Source organism: Budorcas taxicolor, chromosome X (genome assembly GCF_023091745.1).
Source record: "Budorcas taxicolor isolate Tak-1 chromosome X, Takin1.1, whole genome shotgun sequence".
NCBI lineage: Eukaryota > Metazoa > Chordata > Mammalia > Artiodactyla > Bovidae > Budorcas > Budorcas taxicolor.
This window is the reverse complement of record NC_068935.1, coordinates 79705256-79720531: the sequence shown is the minus strand read 5'-3', so window position 1 is coordinate 79720531 and position 15276 is coordinate 79705256. Positions and strand designations below refer to the sequence as shown.

The window sequence follows — 15276 nt, the reverse complement described above, 5'->3', positions numbered from 1 at the left end:
ATGTCTCCTGCATTGGCAGGCAGGTTCTTTACCACTAGTGCCACCTGGGAAGCCTAATCAACCGACTAACAAATATTAATTGACCTTGTTTGCTGAGGCCTGGGGAATTGGGGAGGGAATGGCTTTGCTGAGGCCTCCATGCCAGAATGGTCAGCAGAGGGTGGGAATCTGCCAGATTTGTGACGAATGTGCCCCAGCCTGCCATGGCCCCTTCTGAGGCCTGGAGAAGCTGCTCTGGGGAGGGGCAGGGGTAGATGGGGCCCCAGAAACCCTTCCTTATGCCTTCTGTTTGAGCAGACCATGCCTCTCCACTTCCTTCTGCAGGGAAATTCTGGCCTGGGCTTCAGCATTGCAGGTGGCATCGACAACCCCCATGTCCCCGATGACCCTGGCATCTTTATTACCAAGATTATCCCTGGTGGAGCAGCTGCCATGGATGGGAGGCTGGGGTGAGGTGGTCTAGAAGCAGGGCCAGGGGTTGCAGGGACAGAATGGAGGTGAGAGGGAGGAGGGCTGCCTGACAGGATGACCCTTCCATTAGATTTGAGAGGGGGAGGGGGAGATGAGGGGAGGAGAGAGAAAGAGGAGGAGGTGGGAAGGAGGGTGGAAGGGCAGTGGCAGAGTGTCATGCCTCTTGGGCTTCCCCCGTAGGGTGAATGACTGTGTGCTGCGGGTGAATGAAGTGGACGTGTCAGAGGTGGTGCACAGCCGGGCTGTGGAAGCACTGAAGGAAGCTGGCCCTGTGGTGCGGTTGGTGGTACGGAGGCGACAGCCTCCACCAGAGACCATCATGGAGGTCAATCTGCTCAAAGGGCCCAAAGGTGCGGCCCTCTGGGTTCCCGTGCTCTGGCCAGAGGCCCCTGGTTGGCCCTATAGGAATTGGAAAGGAATCCCCTCACCCTCTGCCTACCTCCCCAGTTCAGCTCACAGTCTTCTTTCTTGACCTCACACTCACCCTTACTGACCACGGGATGACAGCCTAGTGTTTGGGATCCCTGGGGAAAGCTCCTATGGGGCTGGTGGCTTGGCTGAGCATGGGGGATCGGGGCTGGGCTTAACTGAGCACTCTAACTTTTCCTTGTGTCACTCTTCCATTCCCTGCTGGCTTCCTCCCAGGCCTCGGTTTCAGCATTGCTGGGGGGATTGGCAACCAGCACATCCCAGGAGACAACAGCATCTACATCACCAAGATCATTGAGGGGGGTGCTGCTCAGAAGGATGGACGCCTACAGATCGGGGATCGGCTGCTGGCGGTGAGACAGCCTTCCCAGGGATGCCCAAATGGCTTTAGCAGCCTCTCCCTCCCCCTGAACCTCACTCCGGGACTAGGCATTATGGGGAATTTCAAGAGCATCATCTGAGGTGTGTGTCCCCAGATAGCAAGCCCCTAGTCCTCTTCATGGCTGGAACTCCCTCACCTGCCCACCACTACCCCCTGCTTCTCTGCTCCCCACAGCACTGTACTTGGGCCTCTGTCAGACAGCACCATTGAATTTCACTGAAAGAGTACCCCCCCAGGATTCCCTGGGGAGGCCCTCCCTGCTTCTTCCCAGTGCTAGCCCTAAGACCTCTTCCAGGTGAATAACACCAATCTGCAGGATGTGAGGCATGAGGAAGCTGTGGCCTCACTGAAGAACACGTCTGATATGGTCTATCTGAAGGTGGCCAAGCCAGGCAGCCTCCACCTCAACGACATGTACGCACCCCCCGACTATGCCAGCAGTACGTACCCGTCTGTCCTGTCCCTGGCCCGAAGCCCTACCCCCTGGTTTCTGGAGGGGAAGAAGTTAATACTCCTTGTTAAGAGAGAGAGAAGGGGGGGCAGAAAATAAGACTAGTGCTGGGGAGAGCTGAGTGCAAATCCCAGCTGTGTCCCTTCTTCCTGGATGCCCTTGGAGAAGTCCCTTTCACCTGTCTTTAGTTTCCTCTCTGGCAAAAAGGAGCTAGTGATATATGTGCTGCCCTCCTCTTAGGAGTGCTGTAAGGATCAAATGAGATCATGGACGAGAAAGCCCTTGGAAAACTGTATTAGGCTATAGAGATGTGAGGGGTTATTATTAGTCACACCTCTAGTCATGCTTTTCTTTGTAGACTGCCTTGACTTTAGCTCTTTCTAAGACTCAACAGGAGTGAGCTCAGGATTCAGAAAGGGACTGTGGAGGAGGAACCCTGGGGGGTGGAGTAGGGGAGAGAGGCCTGAGGAATCAGCATCCCTTGGTCTGTTTTTTTTTTGCATCTGAGGGAGTGGGGGCAGTCCGTGGTGGAGGGTGGAGGAGGCTACCACTGGGGAGTGGTCTCGGAACTTCTCTCTCCCTTTCTCCATTCCAGCTTTTACTGCCTTGGCTGACAATCACATAAGCCATAACTCCAGCCTGGGTTATCTCGGGGCTGTGGAGAGCAAGGTCAGCTACCCTGCTCCTCCTCAGGTCCCCCCCGCCCGCTACTCTCCTATCCCCAGGCACATGCTGGCTGAAGAGGACTTCACCAGGTAACACCCTCACCCCGCCCCTCTTCATCCTATCTAGGGGTGGGGAGGAGAGGAATCCTTTCTCATTGGTCACGGGCCTTCTTGTAGTATGGCAAAGAAGAGGATAAAGCCCTCCTCGCTTCTGTCCTCAGGGTCTGAGGCCCCCTCTCAAGCCCTTGGGACTGTATGGAGGGACAGAGGTGGCTGCAGGAACAAATTCTACCATCAGGGGGAGTGCCGAGTGTGTGGCCCCCTTTCGAAAGTGTGGCGAAAGGGTAGGATGGAGTGTTTAGGGGGCTGAGCGGGTGGAGGCTGCGGGGTTTCTTGTCCTGTAACGGTTGCAGTCCCCTCTGGTGCAACCATGCCACGTTAGAGAAGAGAGCAGTTCGGCTGCTGGGGCTGGCGGGCCAGGTGGCCTCGCAGGGATCCGCCCCGCCCCACTCTGGCGGCTGCCGCGGGAACTGGCCACCTTCGCGGAACTGGTCGGGCCGGCAGGGGTTCCGGGGGACAGGTTTCTGTGGGGTGGGGCCTGGGAGGCTGCCGTGGAGCCGGAAGGGTAGGCTGACGGAGCTGGGGGGGAAAGCTGGAGGAGCCATGGAGAGGACACGCAAGTTCTCAGGCTCCGGCTTGGCCCTGGGCTTGGGCTCAGCTTCGGCCTCGGCCTGGAGGAGGGCTTCACAGAGGTGGGCCTGGCCGCTCCGCTCCCTGCGGCCTGGAGGGGATACCAGGTAGGAGGAGAGGGGGGCATCCGGTCTCAGGGAGGGAGCCCTGCACTGAAGCTGGGAACAAGAGAGGGAGAGCCTCAGACCTGGGGCTCCTCTGAGGAGAGATGCTTAAAGTGAAGAGTGAGCCGGGGAAGTGTGCCAGGTTTGGTTGTGTGACTACACAGGAGCTGCTGCTGCTCCCATCTGATGACACTGTGACCATTTACAGAGGGGTTCCTTAGACATGGTTAGTTGGTGTTTTCACGTGCTCGGCTCCTCTTTGGTTAGGCTCCTAAGCTCCTTTTGGGGACCTGGGATTTCTTTATCTCTGTCTCCCATATAACCCAGCAAGGGTACATAGTGGTAGCTGGTGACTAAATCTGTTGTCGGAGAAAGTAGGAGGGGTCATAGCTGGTGGGTGGATTTTTGAGACTGCGGAGGAGCATGTGTAAAGTAAGTAGGCGCAGTTTGTGGGTGGTGAGTTGCAGTCAACCCCAGGGCCATTCCACAGCCCCTAACTGATTCCCCTTCTTGTGGCCCAGGGTCCACCACACCAGTTGGTAGGATGGGAGAATCTGGGGAGGAAGAGGACCAGTGAGTGGGCTCTGCGATATGGTCGCTAGAGCCCAGGATAGGGGTTTGTTGACCTGAGAGAGTCAGGGACTGCCCACTGGGAAGTTCATTCCAAGCCCTCAGGAAGAAAGGAGGAAGAACAACTGAAACTTGGCACCTGGCAGCAAACAGCGGCCAAGCAGGTTTCAGGAGAGAAAGGGAGCAACAGAGTATCATACCTAGGGACCTGAGTCCTTCTACAGACATGTGGGCCTTGTTCCAGCCTGGCCCTCACAGGGATGACAGTTTATACCTACTTTGTCCTGACTCTTCCACTCTTTTCCCACCAGGGAGCCCCGCAAGATCATCCTGCACAAGGGCTCCACAGGCCTGGGCTTCAACATCGTTGGGGGTGAGGATGGAGAAGGCATTTTTGTCTCCTTCATCCTGGCAGGAGGCCCAGCTGACCTGAGTGGGGAGCTGCGCAGGGGAGACCGGATCTTATCGGTGAGGAAACAAAGGCAAGGTGGGAGGATGGGAACTGGGCCACTCTAAAAGGGAGGAGGGAAGACCTCACTTTCTCCAAGGAATGTTTCTTGAAGTGGGGGAAGGCTAAGAGCTGGAAAAAACATGTTCTCTTTATAGATATCCTTAGTGAGGAACAGAGACCAGACTTGTACTTAAAGAAGAAATGCATATCTCTTGGCTCTGAACCCTGGTTGACATTTGACCCCCACAAAGATAATTATTACACTAGAGGTGTAATCTTTAGGTTTCATCATAATAGGCAGGGATGGGCTACTGAGAAAGGCATCTGAGTAGGCTTAGGGATGGGTTACCTGTCTCCCTCTCCTAACTGCTACAACAGAGAACTCCTTTCTTCCTTTTGAGGTGGCTCACAACACCTCTCTTTGGACAGGTCAATGGTGTGAACCTGAGGAATGCAACTCACGAGCAGGCTGCAGCTGCTCTGAAACGGGCTGGCCAGTCAGTCACCATTGTGGCCCAGTACAGACCTGAAGGTAGGAGAAGGAAGGTGGAACAAGATGATTTGGGAAGATTAGACCTATTATTCATTGCTGGCTTTTGCCATCATAGGTAACAAAGCCACTTGACTAGTTCTCTTCTACCCTCACACAGTAACCCCTTCCTCTCCCCTTTTCTGGGTGGGTTGGAAGCATCTCTTAAGACTGTGCTCAGAGCCTTCTGATTAGGGCTGCAGTGCAGCTAAAGGCCAGTAGTGGGCAGCAGCCTACGGGAGGAAGCACAGAGACTGGGGCGACTGGAAAAAGGGGAGGGGGAAGTGGGGGCAGAGGCGAAGAACATAACTGTACCCTGGAACAGGAGAGTAACTCTTGGCTAGAAGGACCCAAGGGAGAAGAGTACCAACTTCTCAAGAGAGCTTGGACCAGCCTCTGTGACCCCTACTTCTCCCCTCATCAGGGTGACCGTGAAACACTCATAAACCCGCTGAAAAGGTGATGCTAGGTTCTCCAGGTTGGGACTTGGAAGTGGACATCCCCCTCCCGCTACGGGGGTTCTTCTTTGTGTTCTCTGGGTGCGTGTCCCCCGGCCTGGGCGAATGGGCGGGGCCAGTTATGCAAATGAAGACGTTTGATTGGCTGGGGCCAGCCAAGGCCCAGGTGCCGAGGTGAGCTGCGGGATGGCGCGCCCGAGCCAGCCCGCCGGCGGGGTGGCCATTGGCCGGCCGAGCGCGGCCTCCAGCCTCACGCCCCGCCCCCTGACCCAGGCGGAGGGCGGCGGGCGCCCCTCCTCCCCCCCCTCGCGCGCCTCAGGCGTCTCCTCCTCCTTTCTCTCCCCTCCCCCCTCCTCCTCTTCTTCCCCTCCTCCCGCGCGGGCCCCGCTTTGTGTCCGTGGTCTCCCGCGCGGGACGGAGGGGCCGGCGGGAGCTGGCGCTTTCTCAGCACTAGACCTGGACTCCGACCCGGCGCCAGGTGAGGTGGGGCGGACAGGGGTCAGGCCCCTTCACAGTCCCCCCTAGCCTCTCTACGGTTCTGTTCTCAGACTCCTTTCCCACACTGTGCCCCCAACTCTGCGCTCTCCCTGGAATCCCTGGGCCGCGTGTCCCCGGCTCCGCGCGGCGCGGGGCTTTGGAGCCCCTCCTGAGGGCCCCTCGCCGCCCCACGGAGCGCCTCGCGCGGCTGAGCGTTCGCGCCACCGAGCCCCTGCGGGTCTCTTAACCTCTTGGCCATCACCGCTCCCCACCCACGAACTCTGCCCTTTCTAGCCCGGGGCCTCTGTCCGCCTCCCAGTCTCCTTGCCAGCTGCTGCGCCCCTAATTCCCGTCCTCTGAGGAATTTTCTCCGTCTTCCCCTCCCCCACCCCCGTTACTACCCCCCACCCCCGACCTGGCGACCTCTGGGAACTCCGGAGGTGGGCTTTGTATTCTCGCCCCAACCCACGCCCGCTTTTGCTTGCCAGCGTTTTCCGACTGTCGCCGACTCCTTTCGTCCCCCCTCCCCCTTGTCGGGCCGGTCTTTGTCCCTTAGGGCTGCAGTGCCTGGGCTCCTGGGACACCTAGGCCCCGCTGGCCGGTCACTGAGATGGAGGCAGGGCCCTCCCCTGGGCAGGTGCTCTGTTCCTTGATGAGAATGGGGAGAGACTGGCAGCTCTGTTGCAAAGCCGTGGAAGGATGGAAAGCGCCTACCTTTGTCCTTTCCGCTGCCCCACCCCCACCCCTTGTTCAGCGCCTGCAGGCCAAGAAGAGAGGGGCCTGCCACCTTTTGCACTAGGCTCTTTTGATGGGGACAAGAGTAGGGAGGTGACTAACAGGAGAGCTTGTTGATCTGAGGTACTGGCAAAGAGGGATGCAAATGGACACCTTGAGTCATTTCTTTCCGTGTTGGGTGTCCAGCTTAATGACAAGAAACACACATTAGGGTTATTGTTTTTATGATGCCTGCGTGTGCTGTTTGCTTCTCCGTGTAAACCTCACCATCTGATTTTTATTAGCAACCAATATTTATCCATTTCATGCCCGCTGCTTAGGCAACCTAGGTTCTGCAAAGAAAATGGTTTCTTGTGTGTCTGTGGGGGTGTGTGTGTGAGAGAGAGAGAAATTGATGTGTTTGGTTTTACTTACTGATACTGGACACAGGGAAACTACTGTGAATTTGGTGGTACTATGTTGGAAACTGGTAACTACATGTTTCTGTGAGTTTTGTTGGGAGAATGTAGTTGGTTTCCATAAGGAGCCGCAAGTTGTCCAGGCTGAAGGGATTCCTGCAGTGTTCATTGCTCTCTGGGCATGTTTCTGAGCGTTTATGATGTTTGTCGAGGTGCTGTCTTACGTTAGATTTCTCTACCATTTGAGAAACAAAGCCCTTCTTCTCTTAGGATTTAGTTGAACCACTGTTGTTAAGGCTCTGCCACCCCAATCTCACTTCTTTTCCTTGGTTTGGAAAACCCATCAGGGCCTCAACATGGAAATGCTTTTTTTTTCTCCCCCCCAAAAAAAAGGACCCTTAGAAACAGGCCCAGAGGGACTATCAAGCATTCTATGTTGGGCTCTGAATTCTCTTTGATAAAGTGATAGTTTTTAAGAATAAGGACTGCATGTTAATTATTTTATAATTATGTTAAATACTGTTCTTTGGAGGATTGCCTCACATAGGCATTTACAAAATGAGTAATCCAAATATATATTTGTTGGCTAAAATGGCAGAGACTTTCCATGTTGTTGGTCAAATAAGTGTTCATCATTTGTATTTTTCTTTGCAACGAATGTGGGCACTGGAAAAGATCACGTAGTCCAACCCCTCACTGTTCAGATCAGAACAGCGACAGGAGAGCAGGGACATGACTTGCCTAAGGTCATGAAGGGAACGTTGCTGAAGGTCAGCGATCAGTATAATCCTAAAGTCCACCACTTGGGACAAATCGTGCTTGGGAATACCTAGAAACCTCAGACCTTTTTGGAGCAGAGAAAAGGAACAGGGAAACTAATAGAAGAGAGAGTAAGGGAAAGAAAAACGTATGTGTGGGGAAAGGTGCGAGTGATCACTGTGGTGGCCCCGGAGGCACTATTGCTCAACCAGTGCAGCCTGTAGCTAGATATCTTTTAGTACGAGAACTTAAAAAAATAGCTTTAACTAATTAGAACAATCAGAGTAAGAACATTTTTTCTCCTTTTTTTAACAGCTTAATTGATATATGATTCATATACCATACAATGCATCCATTTAGGTGTACAATTTAGTGGCTTTTAGTATATTCACAGAACTGTGCATTCATCATCACAGTCAATTTTAGAACATTTTCATTACCCCTCTCTTTTGAATACGTAGAGATGGTGCAAGCATTGTAAGGGTGATTGTAAGTGTAGAACAGTTGCTTCCTGATGTATCTCATCTGGGCACTTAAGCTGGATGGCAGCTCTAACTTTGAAATATCTGGTTGCCTAATGGGTTGAACCCATAACGAAGATAGGAAACTTGTCTATCTATATAAACTTTGTATTATGCCTAGCACGGTTGCTTTACAAACATTTGTGTGATGAAGCTTTGGAAGATATTAAAATGGAAATAGAAGTGCTAAATGATAAGGTACCACAGTGAAAGATGCTGTTTAATAGTTTCACTCTTGATTGCTCCAAACTGTTGTGGACACAGCAATCCTACCTATTTAGCTAAAAATAGCATGATGTTCTTGGGCATGTATAATCCTGCTTAAAATTCAAATTGAAAATTTAAACAACTGGCTCTTGGCAAAGGCTCCCTTCCAGTTTATTCTAAAATGAAAAATATTTTTCTGTGACTTGTGGAATTGCTCTATCAAGGGAAGGATGGGTTTCGTATTATAACATTTTGATTTAGAAACTATCATCTCCTACATTTTCCTCCCTAGTTACTTTCTGTCAGCCTCTGTTTATAAACTCAGATAGTATTTTTCTGGAAAGCCCTTTTGTTTTTAGCATAGGACCTGAACCCCAAATCAGGAGGTGAGCCAGAAATTGGTCACTAAGGTAGCTAAACTGGGAACTGATCCTTTGTGACTAGTCTTTTCAACTGGAATGTAAATCCAGACAGGCTGGGGCCGGGGTACAGGGAATGAAAAAGAATTAAAGTTTTCCATACTTATTTTGAAGTGCTGAAGAGGCACACTTTTCACCATGGAAACATGTACAGGTAAGGCCTGGAAGAGTTAAAGGATCAGTCTTGATAATAACTTGTAAGCATAAAAGGGATATTTTCCCCATAACATTGAAGTAACCATCGTATCTCCCCTGTTTGAGAATGAGGGATGTAAATGTAGCTGCCACCCTATCAGCATGATCTCTCTTGAGAGGGTAGAGGTGAAAGTTTATCAAGGCAAAGAATCAAAGTCCTGAAACTCCTACTGCCATCCTAAAAGAAGAAAGGAAGAAAATGAATTCCTGTTAACAGCATTTCTACACTGAACAATTTGAAGGCAGCTACTATTGTATTTATCTTTGTGCCCCAGCACCTAGTCCAGAGCCTGGCACATATTTTGTTATTGAGTATCTCTATGTTCTCAGAACTCGCCTGCCAATGCAGGAGACTTAAGAGACACTGGTTCAATCCCTAGGTCAGGAAGATCCCCTGGAGAAGGAAATGGCAACCCACTCCAGTATTCTTGCCTGGAGAATCCTATGGACAGAGGAGCTTTGCAGGCTACAGTCCGTAGGGCTGCAGAGAGTCAGACACGACTGAGCAACTTAGCACTTAGCACAGCCCTATGTACTTTGGCCACCTGATGTGAAGAGCCGACTCATTGGAGAATACCCTGATGCTGGGAAAGATTGACGGGCGGAGGAGGCGGGGCTGACGGAGGCTGAAATGGTTGGATGGCATCACTGATTCAAAGGACATGAGTTTGAAAAAAATCCAGGAGATAGTGGGCTTCCCTCGTAGCTCAGTTGGTAGAGAATCTGCCTGCAATGCAGGAGACCCAGGTTCAATCCCTGGGTCAGGAAGATCCCCTGGAGAAGTAAATGGTAGCCCACTCCAGTATTCTTGCCTGGAGAATCCCATGGACAGAGGAGCCTGGCAGGCTACAGTCCATGGGGTCGCAAGAGTCGGACATGACTTAGTGACTAAACCACCAACCACCACCACCAGGGAAGCCTAGCAGGCTGCAGTCCATGGGGTCGCAAAGAGTCGGAGATGACTTAGTGACTGAACAACAACAGTGTTCTAGGTGGCTTTATAAGCACTAATATCCATATGGGATAGGTGGTATTATTCCTATTATCTGGGCTTCCCTGGTGGTTCAGAAGGTAAAGAATCCACCTGCTATGCGAGAGACCTAGGTTCGATCCCTGGGTTGGGAAGATCCCCTGGAGGAGGGCATGGCAACCCACTCCAGTATTCTTGCCTGGAGAATCCCCATGGACGTAGGAGCCTGGCAGGCTACAGTTCGTGGGGTCCCGAAGAGTAGAACACGACTGAATGACTAAGCACACACACACAGTCCCTATTTTACAGATGAGGAAAGTGAAGATCAGAGAGGTTGAGTGACTTGCTCAAGGTCCCACAGCCAGTAAGGGGCAGAATCAAAATTTGAAGTCAGATTTCCTGAGAACTTTGTGTCCCAGGCTTTTGCCAATAGACTGCCTTTCTCCACAGCAGAGAAGCTGTAAGCCCCCCTACCCTACCCAGAAGATACTCTCTGAGAGTCCCAATTGTTAGCTTTTTAAATCTTGATGATCACAAACTCCTATACCAAAGGAGGTAACGAAACCTGAGGGAGCACCCCGTCTCCTGCAAAATGAAAGAGGACTTAGGAAGACTGTCACAGAATGGTATTGTGGGGGATACCTCAGGAGGAGCCAAAAGATGAAAGTTGGTTGGCTTGACTTAATATGTGCAGGCTTAAGAATACTAATACAACAACAAAAAAAAGAATACTAATATCGTAAAATGGAGTTGTATTTGTAATTCATTTTTTATGACCTTACAATTCAGTCATTTAAGGGTGTAATTCAGTGGTGTAGAATTAACAGAGTTGTGCAACCATCATGTCAGTCAATTTTAGAACATTTCACCACCTGGAAAAGAAACTGAATTCTTTAGCTGTCTCCCACCCCTCAAACCTCTCCATCCCCCTCAGTGCTACTAACCTACTTCTGCTTATATGGGTTTGCCTGTTCTGGACATTTTGTGTAAATGGATTCATATATTATATGGTCTTTTATGACTGACTACTTTCACTTGACATAGTGTTTTTGAGGTTCATCTGTATGGTAGCATGTATCAATACTTCATTTATTTTTATGGCTGAATAACATTCTGTTGTGTGAATATATCACATTTTGTTTATCCATTTATGAGTTGATAGGCATTTGGGTTATTTCTACTTTTTGGCTGTTACAAATACTACTCTTTGAACATCTGTATGCATATAACTGGATCATATGGCAACTCTATATTTAACCTTTCGAGGAAAACCCAGGCTGTTTTCCGTAGTGGCTGTGCCATTTCACATTCCCACTAGCAGTGTGAGGGTTACAATTTCTCCACATCCTCGCCAACCCTTGTAAATGTCAGTCTTTTTGATTCTAGCCATTCTGGTGGGTGGGAAGTGGTATTTCATTGTGGTTTTTATTTGCATTTCCCCAAATGGCTAATGATGTTGAGCATCTTTTCATGTGCTTATTATTTGCCAGTCAGTTTTGCTTTGGTTGGTCCCTTGATTCTCAAGCTGTTTACGAATTGACTTGAGACCAGAGCAAGCCAACTATGTCATTACTCAGGTGATTAGAGGGAAGCAGGAAGAATGGTGCTACCTTTCACTCTTACCAACTCTGTGCTGGAGGGCTTGGGTGCAGAGAATTTTAGTTAGGAATGCTGACCTGATAAAAATGATAGGGCCCCCCCTTAAAAAAAAACCCAGTTTATTCACATACTATACAATTCACCCATTTACAGTGTACCACTCAGTGGTTTTTAGAATGTTCAGAGTGGTACAACTGTCAATTTTAGAACATTTTCCTCACCCCTAAAAGAAGTCTTATCCCATTAGCAATCACTCCCTATTTCCCCCAAACTCCTCCCCTCTTCCTAGCCCAAGGCACCCACTAATCTACTTTCTGTTTCTGTAAAGTTTCCTTTTCTGGCCCATTCATATGAATGGAATCATATAATATGCAGAATATGCAGTCTTTTGTGTCCTGGCTTCTTTCAACATAGTTTTTTCAAGGTTCATCCCGATGTAGCATGTAACACTTCATTCCTTTTTAAGGCCGAATAATATTTCATCTTATGGTTATACCACAAATCGTTTATCCATTCTTCAGTTGATGGACTTGGGTTGTTTCCATCTTTTGACTGTTGTGAATACCGCTGCTATCAATGTTCATGGGAAGTTTTGGTGTGGTCATGTTTTCAATTCTTTTGGGTATATATTCCTAGGAGTGGAATTGCTGGGTCATAAGGTAACCACATTGAACAGTTTTGAGGATCTGCCAGATTTTGCCAAAGTGGCTACACCCTTTTAGGCCCACCCTGTTTTGCAAACTTAGAAAAGAAAAAAATGTCAGCTTTCTTTTCAGTTTTGCCTCCTGGGGCTGAACTTTATTTACAGCTCGCTCGCTCTCTCTGTGTGTTTGTACTTGTGTACACTGGGCTTTTCGGCCTTCCATGTAGCTTAAGGACATGGTAGCTAGAGTTGGCAAAGCATTCTGATTCTAGCTAGACAGGTGCTTTCTTGTCCTTGTTAGATGGTTTGAGACAAAATCCTAGGAACTTTGGTGTCTATAAAACATTGGTTATTCTGATAGGGTAGAATGATTAGAATAATATAGAAAATGAATTATTTCTTATTTATAGCATTTTAGGATTTCTTTTTAATTTAATGTGTTGCTTGTTGAAATCTTGACCCTGATATTTACACTGTTGCTTTGTTTATTTAAAGCTTTAGACTTATATTCCATAATAGGGTAATTGTTTTATTGTATTTAATAGAGAAATAGAATAATTTGGGCCTATCCCTGGTGGCTCAGATGGTAAAGAATCTGCCTGCAATGCAAGAGACCTGGGTTCAGTCCCTGGGTTGGAAAGATTCCCTGGAGGAGAGCATGGCAACCCACTCTAGTATTCTTGCCTGGAGAATCCAGTGGACAGAGGAGCCTGATGGGCTACAGTCTGTGGGGTCCCAAAGAGTCAGACACGACTGAGCGACTAAGTATGCACACATATCATTGTCATTGAGATTAAAAAATACGGGTTTTGCTCCTTTTATCTTAAGAAAGGGAATCATCTTGGAGGAGTAGCCAAGGCCCTGGGTTCTAGTTTTGACTTTAAGTAGCTGAATGATCTTGTACTGCTGCTGCGGCTGCTGAGTTGCTTCAGTCGTGTCCGACTCCGTGCGACCCCATAGACGGCAGCCCACCAGGCTCCCCCGTCCCTGGGATTCTCCAGGCAAAAACACTGGAGTGGGTTGCCATTTCCTTCTCCAATGCATGAGAGTGAAAAGTGAAAGTGACGTCGCTCAGTCGAGTCTGACTCTTTGCGACCCCATGGACTGCAGCCCAGCAGTCTCCTCCATCCATGGGATTTTCCAGGCAAGCGTACTGGAGTGGGGTGCCATTGCCTTCTCCGGATCTTGTACTAGTCAACCTCTTTGGACCTCAATTTTCTGATCTGTAAAATGATGGGACTGTGCAAAATGATCCCACATGTTTCTTCTAACTCAAATTCTGTGTTAGATAAGTGGAAGTAAGTTGTGAATTCAATTCACAAGTTCCTGTTTGTGACTAGAGTGTTACTGAATCACAGTTTTGAGTTAATAACAATCTTGCATTAGTAAAGGTCTTGTCTTCCCCTCTTCTTTTCTGTGGTAAGGCTTTCATCCTCTTGAAATGGATCTTTGTTTACTTTTCATTGAATTTAGAAATCTTAAAAATGCAAAGACCTTAGAGATTTGGGGATTTTTCAACTTGATAAAATTAACACATTTTGTATAAAAATATACATTGGGGGTCTGCATACATGAGTGTCCTTCAGATTTTCAAAAAGAAGAAAGAATTTTGCAAATCTTGGGTTAAATAAACTATATTATTGAGTTGTTTTGTAAACACTCAGAAAAAGAAGTGGTGAGCACTGAAACCACCATTGATTCACCAAGGTCAAACAAATCATGTCAGACTGCCAAGTTGCTTTGACGGACAGGGTTACTAGACTGGTAGATCAAGGAAATATGGTAGATGTGGTTTATCTAGATTTCAGCAAGGCATTGGCAGGGCTTCTTTGGTTTACTCTTGGGTAAGATGGCAAGGTGATGGTAGTGATAATACGTTTAAGTGGATTTGTCTGCAACTGGTTGAGTGATCAGTCCCAGGGGAAAGTGAAGAATGAGCCAGGAGTGGGAATGGAGGGGAATTTCTAGTGCACGTGTGTCCTGTCTTCATCCTTGGGCCTGTCCTTTTCAGTCTGCCTCTACATCCCCCTCAGATTATATTTTATGTTGTAATATATAATTTTAAAAATTATATTTATCCTGAATATATAAATATTACATTCAGATTTGTAGAAAATTGGAAAACAACAAAATACAAAGTTTAAAAAAAGCTCAAATCATGTGTAAAACTACCTCCAGAAATAACCTTGTATTTGTGTGTATTTCCCTCCAAACTTTTATATCTCATATAGTACGTATGTCTTTCAAGACTGGGATCATTGTATTTAAGCAGTCTTGTATCCATTCTTTTAACTTAGCATATGTCATTAATATTTTATTAAAGTGGTTATTAATAATTAAATATTCCATCATGTGTGTGCCATAATTCATGTAATCATTCCCTTGTTGGAGGACATGTAGGTTGTTTGCAGTTTTTTATTTTATAAATAACACATTGATGGATATCTTTGTATGAGGCTTTTTGTGAATCTGTGATTGTGTGTTCAGAATGAATTCCTTGGAATGGAATTATTGGGCTAACGGATATGAACATGTTTAAGACTTTTGATATATTTAATATGTATTTGATATATTTCTCTATCTCCAGCAACAATATAAAAGTGTATATTTTGACATCCTTGCTAACATGGAGTGTTATTTTTTAAAATATCTGTGCAAATTAGGTAAAAATGTTATGCAATGCATATCTTAATTTGTATGTCTTTTTAACAATAGAATTGAACATTTCTGTGTGTGTGTGTTTATTGATCATTTTTTGTGTGTGGATTGCCTGTTCATACCCTTTCCCCATTTCCTTGTTGAGGTATATTTATCAGTTTTTGCATGCATGCTAAGTCGCTTCAGTCGTGTCTGACTCTTTGCGATCCCATGGACTGTAACCCGTTAGGCTCTTCTGTCCATGAGATTCTCCAGGCAAGATTACTGGAGTGGGTTGCCCTGCCCTCCTCCAAGGGATCTTCACTGACCCAGGTATGGAACCTGTGTGTCTCATGTCTCCTGCATTGGCAGGTGGGTTCTTTACCGCTAGCGCCACTTGGGAAGCAGTTCTTACTGACCCATAAAAACTTTAAAGTAGTCAGTCATATATGTTGAAAGATTTTTCCCATTTTGTACTTTGCTTTTTATTTTATTTTGATGTACAGATGTTTTGTT

The 15276-nt window shown here is 47.9% G+C and overlaps 1 protein-coding gene across 1 annotated transcript in view; it reads left to right on the top strand.

Annotated features, from left to right (window-relative positions):
• The window catches only part of DLG3 (discs large MAGUK scaffold protein 3), a 52569-nt gene that overhangs the window by 4032 nt on the left and 33261 nt on the right, over window positions 1–15276 (top strand). The window contains exons 4-10 of the mRNA XM_052662877.1: window positions 325–449; window positions 652–821; window positions 1117–1253; window positions 1578–1722; window positions 2329–2488; window positions 4074–4230; window positions 4643–4745. Coding sequence (XP_052518837.1) covers window positions 325–449; window positions 652–821; window positions 1117–1253; window positions 1578–1722; window positions 2329–2488; window positions 4074–4230; window positions 4643–4745 — 997 coding nt within the window. The remainder of the gene's footprint in view (window positions 1–324; window positions 450–651; window positions 822–1116; window positions 1254–1577; window positions 1723–2328; window positions 2489–4073; window positions 4231–4642; window positions 4746–15276) is intronic.